Source organism: Diuraphis noxia, unplaced genomic scaffold, assembly GCF_037042655.1.
Source record: "Diuraphis noxia isolate RWA-SAM2 unplaced genomic scaffold, SU_Dnox_SAM2 contig0001, whole genome shotgun sequence".
In the NCBI taxonomy this organism is placed as follows: domain Eukaryota; kingdom Metazoa; phylum Arthropoda; class Insecta; order Hemiptera; family Aphididae; genus Diuraphis; species Diuraphis noxia.
Window position 1 is genome coordinate 55,130,896 of NW_028301711.1, and position 13,608 is coordinate 55,144,503.

The following is a 13,608-nucleotide window of genomic DNA, read 5'->3' on the forward strand; positions in this document are numbered from 1 at the left end:
AATTCATGGAATATTTTCATATTAACATATAGTGAACATTTAAAGTACACGAGGTTATTAGTTTTTGACTTTTCGAGTCAAAAAAACAAAATCGAATTTGCATTTATTATATTATTAAAATTTAATTATTATTACAATATATATTTTTATCATTTATTATTTTTCATAAATTATACAATAATGGATAAACGATGGTAATGCATGCAATGCAGTGGGTATTTATGGTATTTTACTCAATAGAGAGAAAGGCAATCTCTCACATTCGCGAGGGGTCGTTTGTTATTTTATGTTATACATGTGTAATGTAATTTCAAATAATTGTTCAATTTATGCCGAAGTTGTAAGGTTTCATGGTCTACCCATTCTTATACATTAACTTTAACTATATATTATTGCTATTCACTTTTGAGTCAATATCGCTTTTACCTTTGAACGATTGAACAGTGTTAATTATAGGTTTGTTGTTTAAATAGGCAGTGACCAGTATTAGATAGCTTTAAATGAATATAAGTATAAATGTTTTGAAAATTTATGTTATATACCTTTGTGGCTTCGTATATATTACATACGTATTTTGGTATATTATAATATATTAATTATGAGCAAGTTGTAAGTAGTTTTAAGTTTAAATAACAGTTTAAGCTTAATAGAATCTAGTGGTGTATTTCAACTCTCAATCTCAAACAGGGGCGGATCCAGTGGAGCGACTACAGTTGTTTAACACCTAAAATTCTTGAGAGGTAGGAAAACTGAAAAAACTTCTTTTGTGACTCAAATAAATCCTCTCGAATTTAATTTCTACAATAGAAATTATTTAATTTTAATTTTATGTCGTTTCGTGAAAATTGTATTATTATATTGCACAGTTAAGAATATAAAAGCATATCAAATAATATCAGACATACTGACATACTGCAGCCTACAGTTTAAATGAACGAAAAAAAACTGTATAAGAGGCATATGGTTATTTTAATTTTTAATAGACATTTTATAAAACTACTGTAATTATTTTTAATAGATAAAGCAATCTCATCGTTAGACGTTAATATATTGTCAAACAAATTATTATTTGCGTGTAATATATCTATATATTTGACTATTTGAGTTTATTTTACTAGGAATCATAATTATATTATTGTTTTCACTTTTCTAATTGTTAAATATTCGATTTTCAAATAGGTATAGCGTTTAACAGGAACAATATTAAATTACCTACAACCTACCCACTTTTACAAATGATCAATTTTTATTTACGGTAAATATTAATAATATCCAATACTCATATTAATATTGTAACTTAAATATAATCGATGGGAATAAAGAAAAAACGTACTATCGCCAAACGTCTATCGAAGTTACCCACCATCGATAGTTCTACGAGGCGTTATCACTAATTTTCTAGCTGTTTTTCGGTGTACGACACTCGATGTACTGTACATCGGTACACCGGTACGGTATCATGTTCTGGGGTAAATGTTTATAACAGGTGTTTATTTGAATTATGTCTGGTGCACGTATAGTATTTGAAATTATGTTCAGTAAATATAACAAATATTGGCGCGATGCAAAATTTAGAAAACTTTACACGGATTATCGTTCTAGACGAGTTAGTGCTATTTGTTCGTATGACATCCAAAAGTGGGAAATGTGTTGAAGTTCGCAGTCTCAAGTCAGCAAATCAAACATGTTGAGAAAAAAATTAACGCACATTCCGATCGAAAGAGATGATCGACAAAAGCGGTGTCGCAAGTTGCAACGTATGCGCCGATGGGACATGAACGTCCGCGTAGAAGGGATAGAGAGAGAGAGTCGTAACCAACACGAGAATTTCGTCAACGATCGATTCACGGTCGCGGCGCACTCGTAACCACAACAATAATAATAATAATAATAATAATAATAGTACAACGGTGCCGACCGTTTCGCATCGGCTGGGCGTTGTGCAGCGGCAAAGTCGAAAACGTCGGCCCGGTCACATGGCCGTCGATTGTCCGCGATAACGAATGAAAAGCAGCAGCAGCAGCAGCAGCAGAAGCAGCAGCAGTAGTAGTAGAACAATAATGATGGTAGGGCTGCCGATGCGTTTTCGTAGTATTAGTTCAAACTCGATCCGTTCCTTCGATCAGTCTTGCGTTTGATCGGCCGGCTCGTGGTCTGTCCCGGTGTAGACGTCTTCTTGCTGCCACTGTTGTCACTGTCACCGCATACGAAGTATACACTTTTTTTTATTAATTTTTTACCCTCAAATCATAACGTACTGGTTAACGGTTTCGGGGATTTTTTTTTGTCTGAAAAAAAAATTTGAACTCCAACGATTGTTATACGGTCACGATTATAATATTGGATTTCGCACGCCTAATGAAATTTTTATTTTATTTTTTCCACGATGATAGGTACACTGTGTCTTTCTTGATTATTCAAAATCGTTTCAAATGGTGACGGCCCACGGTTTTGCTTTTCGTGCACTCTAGTAAGTGGTATACGTACGAGCACATCGTGGCTATATCATTCACAACTGACAACACGATTTCGTCTTCGACTTGTCGCCGATTTTATTTAAGAAAAAAGCAATACGCTTAATCTCGAGTCCATGGCCAACAAAATGCGGTCCAAGAACCCGCCAGAGAAGAAGACGCCGCCGGCTCCGGCGCCGGTTATCAACAAACTACCCCCGGACGGTGGTTGGGGCTGGTTTGTCGTGTTCGGATCGTTCATGATACACGTAGTCAGTGAGTGATTCTTAATAATATCACAAATAATTTTTATAGTTAGGTACTCATAACGAATTATAATAATAATAATAATAATAATAATAATAGATAATTTTACTGTCAGAAATAAATGCGTACAAAAAAATCAACACTCGCGATTATATTTTAATATGTTTACATTTAATATTCTATTTTAAACTCTCCTAATTCACATTAATTTAATACTCGCTATGCCTTTTGGCACAAAGCCACTTAGCTTGAACACATTAAAAAAAAAAAAAAGTATTATTATAATATCTTACGTTCGTTACGATTTGTAATTGTATATTATTTTCGATTAATCAGTCTTTGGGCTGACCAATATACCTACTGTTTGTTTTCAATGATATAAAGCGCTAGCATGTTATCATTTTATCATATTATATAAAACAAAAAAATACGGGAGATATTATTAGCTTCCCTTATTTTGACAATATTGAGAATTTAAAAGCATAATATAAGAAACTAAAAATAATAGATACCGCCATTTAAAAAAAAATATTTTGTCTATTCCTATGTGTATTGAATCTGTACTTAGTGATCAAGTTGTTTATATTATGATTAAGGCAAACACTGTTTCAATACAATTTAAAATTTTGTATCACCAATTAATTTTTAAATACGAATGTTATTGATGAAAACTGTTATGAATTGTGTGTTTAACTATTTGGTCTGTTTCCAATTTCTAAGCTTACTATTGCCCACTAGGTACCTATATATTTATTTTATTGTTCTTCAATGAACAATCAGGTATAAATGATTTTAAAGATTTAAAAATATCAGACATTTAAGTACTTTTCTATGTACTGTTGCATTAGTGAATGGATAATAGTTCAACATAATTTAGGCACCTACACATTATACATTAAATATTTATTTAAACTAAATTATTTTCTGTTAACTAAGATGTTATTTATAATTGGCTGATTTATTTCTTAAAAAAAATTGAATTTTTATATGATTCAAATTAATTAAAATTTACTGGATGTTAATAATAATCTGAGCATAATATCTATGAATAGTTAGATTACTATTAGACCATTTTAAGAGTAAATTTAGTTTGAAAATAGTAAGTACACAGTACGTGTTGTATTTCCTACCTAAATATATGTTTTCTAAAATTAATAAATAATAAGAAAATTAATGAATCCATCATATTAACTATTTCATAGTCTTGAAAATTATATGTAAAATATGTAACAATTTAAGTAAAATATGTGAAATTAGCATAATATATTGATATTTACTATAAAGTTACATGAAAACCTTAGTGTGCGTATGGAATATATAATAATAATTTTGTTAAAAATGCTCTGCTTAAACATCTGTTTTTGAAAATGAATGAATAGAAATTTTTATTTATACTTGACATACACAATGATTGTCATAGTTCAATCGATTTATTCATATAACCAACAATTCTTATGTTATTTCAGTTTATACTGCCTTACATTGTGATATGTATTTATAATGATAACTGTGGTTGCTTAAATTTTAGTGTGTGTTAGGTACTTAGTATCTTATTTTTTAATTTTTTTTATGAACTTTACCTATTCATTATCCATAACATATATATAACAGAAAAATGCAGAATTTACAAACTTTCTATGTTAAGTTTTTGTAATAATATTTTATTGTTTTAGAATTATTTAAATCTTAATATCTAATGGTTTGAATTTATCTTGCCAATTTCCACTAACAAGTACACTGTAGGTCAATTTTTATCACACAATTAACATTTTACGAGTTAAAATAATAATTATTAATAAATATAAATATGATAATATTTGTCTTTGAATACGTTCTGATTTATTTAAAAATGTATTTATTAGATTTATTAAATAGAAATGCTTGGTTATTGTGTAATGACAGTTTCCGAGATTAAATTTAAGTATGATAGTATTAGACCTCATAGGTCGGGTATCATTAAATTATAATCATAAACGTCTTGACAGTATAAAGAATAGATAAGAAATTAACTTTAAAAAACAATCTCTAAATGTATATATTATATATATATATATATATATATATATACATATTTGTATACACGAATAATAAGTATTAATAACTAATAAGTAATGACAAGTAATGATTGATTAATATTAGGTACATGAATTAAACTAATTAATATTTATTTACATGAGTTTAGTTGTAAGTTAATTGATGCATAGATATTATGCAAGCAGCAATTATTTAAATCACCTAATTTGTCATAAAATAATTTCTATCTTATAAATTTAACAATTATTTTGTTTTGTTTCAATTGTAGTTTAATTCATAATTAAATATTTATTAAGATTATGTTTCATAAATTATCTGACATTTTTAAATATTTTAAGATGGGAAATAGTTGGGTATTTAAAATAAAATGTGCTCCGAAAATATATCAGCTACTTGTTGGCTCTAGCATATTGTAAGTTTATAATTTATAAATTATAATATTATAGTTTTTAAATTTTACATGTTCTTACATTATTCCAATTTATAAAATATGATGAAATGCTAAGGTTTTGGTTTGTTATCCGATAATAAATTAATGTTTACACATATATACTTTATGGTTATTATCTCATTAAAATAAAATGTTAACCTTTAGTGATACGTGTAACTATTTACCCCACTCTATTTTTAACATCCTATAAGTTATTTTGTGTATTTTTCACACTCATTACCCCATTAAGTAATACAACCTTTTATTAATTATTGCATAATTACAAAAATGCTTAAATATAATTTTAAAATTTTTTTATTTAGATAACAATTTGATTCTAAAAATTAATATACATACTTCAATGGTAAGTTAAACAAATTGCTGTATAATTTTTTGTACAATAATAAACTTTGTTAGGTATTAATACAATTTTTCTAAAAATATTAATCTTATACTCTATTCACTGAACTAAATACATGTATTAAGTTCAGTGACTCTTTCTCACAAGAGAATAATCACTTTTTGCGTATCCCAAATCATTCGATTGGCATGTTGAGAACCGTGTCCTCACCCTAACAATGGTAAATTGTTGAGAGATGTGCAGCATTAATGAGAATCGGTCAGTAGACTGATTATTCTCTGGGGGACAGAGTATAGATATTTTAATGGAACAAAATTACTTCAGCCTGTGCACAATCATGTGCTTTGATGCTACAAACATTACTAAAGATTAATAGTTGTAAAACTTTTCACTAACTTAGTATATAATTACACAAAAAGTATCAACTTGGTGAAAATGTTTATGTAAATACTATATAATAATATTTTGCTCAAAGTTTTATTAAATATTAATTATAATGGGCTATTAATAGGTACTATAAATCTTAGATAACCAAGTGATTGGCCAGATTAATTTTTAATTTTTTGAATATCATATATAATACTATAAATCTATAATTTATTATGAAGGTTATTTCAACTGTTTAATGATAAAGCAGTAAAAATACTTTACAGTTTGTGCATCTTTAAAAACTTTATACAATTTTTCAAGTATTTTTATGCATATAAATTGCTAATTAGTGTTAGTGATTAATATTCTTTGTATATTTATGAAATGCTTAATGTATAATTAATGTGTAGAAAATATTAGCACATTCTGCATTACTTTTTTATAAAAATCTGGAACCCAGCTTAAATTTTTTTAACCTTAAAGTTTTGGTCTTTAAGGGCTCAGTAACCGTGGAGAGTAGTATTGTGTCCTATTCATTTTCTAAGTGCATAATTATTTCATTGCATGGGAACAGGTGTTGGGTAATAATTGTCAACTGAGCTCCAAATTCAACCGGCCATTTGTTATAACTTATAAGCTTTTAAGTAGAGATGTTACGAACTATAATATTTAAGGTCATACCGAACCCGAACCGAACATTTCTTTAAATTAATAGACTCGAACAGATCCGAACCTACACACTTTTAATCGAACTCGAACCGAACATTAAAAGTTAAATTGGATATTATTTTATTTAATATTTAATTATTTATTTATTTATCATTTAGCCACCATACCTCAGAATTATTGAATAAAGATTTTACTACTATTTACTTAAATACTTTAAACACTTTAATACCTAGTTAATAATTATTATGCATGAGATTTTTAATTTTTAATTATTAATATGATGATAACTGATAAGAAAAATCAAAAAACATCAATATTTAAAACAAGCAAACATTAAACAACTAATATATATTAATCTATTAATTATTAATTATTTAATAATAATTTATAATTTTAGCCGTTACTCCATCAACTTTTATTTTTATTTCTCTGGTTTGATTATCGAACGGAACTATTAGATATTTGGTTCGGTTCGGTTCGATTATTTGGAACTTCCAGTTCGGTTCGGTTTGAAAATCGAACAGTCCGTAACATCTCTACTTATAAGTTAAATATCATAAACCCAAAATTCAATAATGAGGCTCATCAAGTTTAGCTTAATTGCACATTGACCCAATCTGGCCCTGCATAGAAATGTCAGTTGGCATTCTCGATTATCAGATTTATTATCTTAAAACTACTTTTTATGGTAGAACTGCAAAAGCTTTTATTTTGTGATTGCAAAAGGACAGCCATCACATAGATCGTGTTCTTTTAAATCTTATGTAAAAGTTTTTATGTAATAAGAAAATGGTATTCTGTATAATTTGAAAAATCTTAATTAGTGATTTATTGACTTTGACAATCGTCATACCTTTCTGCCAGGGTATACTTATTAAAATGTTATGGTTTAAAATTTATTATGTATACAAATCTCATTATTATTTCTGTTCTTGCGTATCAGGCTACTGAAACTTAATGATTTTTGATTAACTCAGAATAAATTTGTTTAGTAACATCATACTTTTTTTTTTAAATCCTATTGATATTTTTTAAATGAATAATTTCTAAAATATAACTTTTTTTGTTAATTTTTAAAGTTTAACTATTAAAGGTATCATTTTGCAATTAAAAATTTTGATTGATAAAAATAGCACAATAAAAATATAAAAAGCATAATATTCATTATCTATATTTAAATTATGTCAGTTTGATTATTTATGTAAGAATTGATTTTAAATATATGTCAATGCTATTCCACTTGAATAAACTCATTGAAATAAGTATGATAGTTATTAAAAGGAAAATTTAATAAGGTATATCTTGAATATATTTAACACAATTATTAGGTATCTAATTAATGACATAATTAATTTTGTAATCCCTAAAAATCTTATTTCTTACTTGGGTTGTTCCTACTTTGTTAACTCAGCATTTTTCCAAACAATAGAATCAAGGTAGGTAATATATGTAAGCGTTGAGTGTATATATATATATATATATTTACTAAACAAACTATCCGCGACGTCTGTGACCATTAGACGTAACAGTACACTATATATATATATTTACATTGCATGGATTTTTAAATGATAATAAACAGGATTACGCATTTAGGTGTAAATATAATAATTTAAAAAGAGATATGAAAACAAAGAGAGAGGTTAAGTATTAAGATCAATCTACAACTTATTTATTAGATATTTACGTTTCTGAAAGGAATTGTATGATCTTGCGTAGGTTGTTAGGATCTGTGTTGAGTATCTCAGCAAGGTGGTTGGAGATATGAAATAGCCTTCTTTTCTTGCTGTACATTCTGCATTAGATTAAAATATGCTTAACAATGAGAGATACTTCACAACATGAGCATATTGCGTTAAGTATATATTTTACAACATATACTCAATGATATAAGTTTAGTTAACTATAGATTCTATGTAAAATTAAGTTAAAAAAAAAAAATTACAGTATAACAGTATTTATGTGACTGTAAAATAAAATTAATTACCTTTGTTTTTAACGAATATCTATTTCAGATTGTTAATAAATCAAATCAATTTTAATATTTAAATACTTGATCTTAATAATCTTAAGTGGTACTTAGACTATAAATTAAAGTTTCCTTTCTGATACGAAAAAGTTGTTGAAAACATTTGTAAATCAACACTAAAATTAATTCATATTATATTAACATATCATAATGAAACTATTATAGTTTAAGTAATACCTCTTTAATAAATGCATAGGTATTCATTAAAAATAATACAACATAGTATATTGAATATCTATTATAAAAAATGTAAACATCTAATTTTTGATTTTAAAAATTATATTATTTTGTTTTAGTATAATATTTAAAGAAGTATCAAATACTTTTAGGTGTCTAATTTATAATTTTTTTAATAATTGTATAAATTAGTATACCATTATTAATTATTTTATTAATATTTCTTTTCAAAATAAATGTCTAATTGAAATAAAAATGTAAAAAAGTTCTTCTATTTTGGCTCGTATAAATTGCATGATTTACCTATATTTATAATATGAATTTTAAGTTATTTTTACCATTTAAAAATAGGTATAAAATTACAATTAGTACTGCTCTACTCAGAATTTAAAACTATCTAATTATTATAAATTCAATATATTTCTAAAATATTAATGTTATTGTACATTAATAACTAATAATAAATATTCAGGATTTGGTATTTAAATCACCTAAGATCATTGTAATAAAAAAAAGGCGGGTGAGTGGATGTCGCTCCACTGTACAGTAGGTTACAAGTGGGTTACTGTAATGGATGGAATTAAATTTGAATCCAATGATATTTTATCATTGTATAAGAAAAACGATTCTGAGCAAAGACGGCTTATCTGTCTAGGATATATTATAGATTATTAAAAATTTTCAAATCTTAGATTTAAGATAAAATTTTTTTATGAATTTCTAGCTTAGAATAATTTGCGAATTTTCGTGATCTTTACGTATGTTGTCAAAATTAAAATTTGAATGCTTATAAAAAAAATTGTGACTTTTCATAAGTAAAATAAATTGCATTTCATTTTTCATTTTGGTAGGTATTAAATTTAGAAAAACTATACCTAACTTTCAAGGAATTTATTTTAGATTTTAATTGAGTATGTTTTCATAAGGTTTTAAATGTAGATTGTTGTTATTTGAATTGAAACCATTGATTAAAAAAAATCAAACAAATACCTAATAAATTAATAATAACTAACGTTATCCATGTATTTTTTTTTTATAGCTGATGGTGTAACTTATTCGTTCGGTGTTCTATATACAGAATTTTTAGAAGTTTTCAAAGAAAGTAAAGGGGCAACTGCATGGATTGCATCCTTATTGGTTGGAGTTACTTTATGTTCAGGTAAAAATTTAATATTTTTGATACATAGATATATGGTTTATAAATAGATTGATGTTATTTTTGTTGATTAAAATAGTTCCTATCATATTTTTATTTTTTTAGTTAGTACATTTCAAGAAGTATTTATACACTTCAGTATAATGAAATAATGTATATCCGTGTATATGTTACGGGCAAAGTGGAAAATTCGGACAATGTATACAATGCCCGGGCATTGTATACAGTGACCGGGCATTGTATACAATGTCCGAGGTATATTGGGCAATGTAAATTGTTAAGTATTTATACAAAATAATCGGCATAATATATTATGTTTAATCATCAAATGATAAATTAGCTTAAATTATACATTTAAAATATTGTGAAGTACGTTTTATTCTAACTTCTAACTTATTAATTTGTCGTGTTTTAATTTGGTTAAATACACATAATTATTCACATTTTTTTCATTTAACACAATATTCAATTTTGCATTAAATTTTTCCATTTTAAATAAAATGTAGAAAATAAATAAATGTTTGTTTAAGCACTATCGGGATGTATAGTGCATTCACAAAATGTCATTAGTGTTTAACCAAAGGATAGACGTTGTAGCATATAACTATTCATACTTTATAAGAAAAAAAATGGTATATAAAAATGATTTGATTAAACATAATATTAATATATTATATTATGTAATATTAATAATTTGCAATAAAAACATAATATATTATTATATTATGCAGTAATAAATAGGTAGAAGAATTAGTAAAAAAAAATTAAAATTATTTGAAATAAATAAAAATAATAATAATATAAAAATTAATTAATTATGATATATATGATACTTATTGATTATATAGTGTGTTTAATTAGAGAATAGACGTAGGTAGCATTTATAATGATTATTAATTATGTAGGTAATTGTTAGAATAAAACATACTTCACAATATTTTAAATGTATAATATAAGCTAATTTATCATTTGATGATTAAACATAATATATTATGCAGATTATTTTGTATAAATACTTAACAATTTACATTGCCCAATATACCTCGGACATTGTATACAATGCCCGGTCACTGTGTACAATGCCCGGGCATTATATACATTGTCCGAATTTTCCATTTTGCCCGTAACATATATATGTAGTATAAAATATAAATATAATATTACAATAAACCTTTATGATGTCAACTTTTATATTGTATAACTATCATTTTGTAATTATAGGCTAATAATCCTAGTAATTGAAGCCTTTATGTTAATAAAAAAAAAAAAAAAAAAAAAAAAAAAAAACCTTTATGATATGTATGACTTTTGAAAGTAAAGTTATCATGGACAAAATTTAATATTGTGCTCCATGTATTGAGAATATTTTTTATTTGCAATATTATGTTGTCTATGTTATCGAATCAGATTTTAGTATTTTACAATGAATTTGTATTACTGCTAATTAATGCAATATTAGTATCTCAAAACTACAAAATTGCATAATTGTAGGAGTAGTCATTATTTCAAAATATGTATAGAAATTTACATATAAAAACACCATTCAAATTCCATCTATTATTAATAGAATTTTATATGAGTTGTATTTTAAACTTATTTGATTACTTGGATTTACTATCATTTATCACACGTCATTATTTCTAATGTTTTAGAGTAATATTATAATTCAATTTACATTTTTCATTAAAACTGAATACAATTTTAGGAATCTTTCAATACCTAGTTAAGTGTTTCACAGGTAACACTATGTTAGAATTATAAAATTAGAATTAATTTTTTCTTTTTGAAGTTTGTTGTGCGATATCAGATAGACATAATTTAAGTTCTTAAGTATGTTTATTTGTTTGTAGTCTTACAGATATTAATTATAAAATAATTTTTTGTTTGTATTCACAATACAGTACCTATATTACAGATTTATTGTTTTGATATAATTGTCAATGTTATTTTTCAATTGGGTGTATTTGACTGTACCTATACCTATACTTAGTTACGGAATTTTCAACACAACAAGTACTATTCTGTATACTCTAATTCTTAACTTCACCCAGCTCTCTAAATAATATGTGTATTCGGTTTGTAATAAAATTAATTTCTCATCAGTGTTTTAACAAAAATTTAACATCATAAACGGCTCAGCTGCCACAATAATAATTGTGTAAAAAATAAGTTTTTTCTCGTTTTCTCTTCTATCGCATTAAAAGTAGTGTAAATCACGTGGGTTTGGGTTCGTGCGAGTTGAATTTGAATGAAAATGTTCATTTGAGTGTTTGACGCATTTGATAATTTTTTCATCACGTTTTCACGGTGCCGCAAGATGTGCGTCGGCATTGACGACTTATTTTGTTTCACATGTGAGTTTATAACATATAACTATATAAGTATATGACATATAATATATATATATTAATTTATTATATTTAAAAAACAAGAATCGTTTTATAGTAATACGTTCTTCACCATCTCGTACAGTCGTACGTGTTATAAATGTTATTCGTACCTATCCATTTTGGAGTACTTTAAATATGTATGTGTTATTAGTAGGTATATCTAATATGAGTTATTTGACAATCTTATATGTTACCTATATAATATAATATTGTATTATAAAATATAGGTAAAGCCGTAAGGTATCTGATATAAATCGGAACAGGACTCGGTGTCCTGCGCATGTTAGGTGATTATCTACACAGATTTTATTGTGCACATAGCACGTCATGCCTCAGGCGGTACTGCTTATTAATGGGTGGAGACGGTAATATATATTATAATAGAGGTTAGGATTATAAATGTTTTATACCTATTTATCATCGTAATAAAATTCGAATTTAAACACATCGGTTACTTCTATTATTTTTATTTTGTTTATTGTTTTGAAGTAATTGGCCGTACTGGTTAGTTTTTGCACTGCCACAGCCCACAGGTGCCAAAATCCTAAATACCGGCGCATGCAAACCATGTGTGTTCAGTGTTCACGATGTTTAATGTTTATCGTTAGACGATTAAGAGGATGTTACATAACCATTTTTTGTCTCCGTCTTACAAGTGCATAACATACCAAATTTACGCTTAGCATGTCGTCACGTTTAGCTCTGTTAGTTTATAAATTAGAGAGAATCAACCTATTATGAAACTTGATGTTAATAACATTATCTGTGTTTGTATGTAGGTTTTTTTTATCGATTGTACAATTTTGTAGTAAGTTAATAGTTATGCGTATATAAAATTCGTAAATTAATAATGCTCATAAGTCACTTAAAAACCAAATTATCTTAAAAGATAACGCAACATACAAACATAGATAATGTTCTTACCATCTAGTTTTAAAATAGGTAAATTTACTTTAATTTTTAAATTAACGGAGCTAAACGTAATCTGTTGAATATACGTTTTCTATGTTATACACTTGTAAGAAGGAGACAACAAATGGTTGTGTAGTAGCGTCCTCTTAAAAATTGTGTAGCCGCAGTGGTGCCAATATATGACAATTGTCATAGGGGATTTTAGTAGGTAGGAGGGTTATCTTTTTCATTCTAAATAATAAATATATTAGACATTACATGCAGTTAATTGTAAACTAAAAGTCGATAATATTTTACAAAAATTATACTTGGTGAATGGTAAGTTATAATTACAAGAAATAGGTGATGGGTGTCAACATTT

General features: G+C 26.3%; 1 protein-coding gene across 1 annotated transcript in view; it reads left to right on the forward strand.

Annotated features, from left to right (window-relative positions):
• The first annotated feature begins 1,992 nt into the window (after positions 1-1,992).
• Positions 1,993-13,608, forward strand: part of Mct1 (Monocarboxylate transporter 1) — a 75,168-nt gene continuing 63,552 nt past the window's right edge. The window contains exons 1-3 of the mRNA XM_089229564.1: positions 1,993-2,211; positions 2,394-2,729; positions 9,829-9,948. Of these exons, the coding sequence (XP_089085690.1) occupies positions 2,591-2,729; positions 9,829-9,948 (259 nt within the window). The 5' untranslated portion in view covers positions 1,993-2,211; positions 2,394-2,590. The remainder of the gene's footprint in view (positions 2,212-2,393; positions 2,730-9,828; positions 9,949-13,608) is intronic.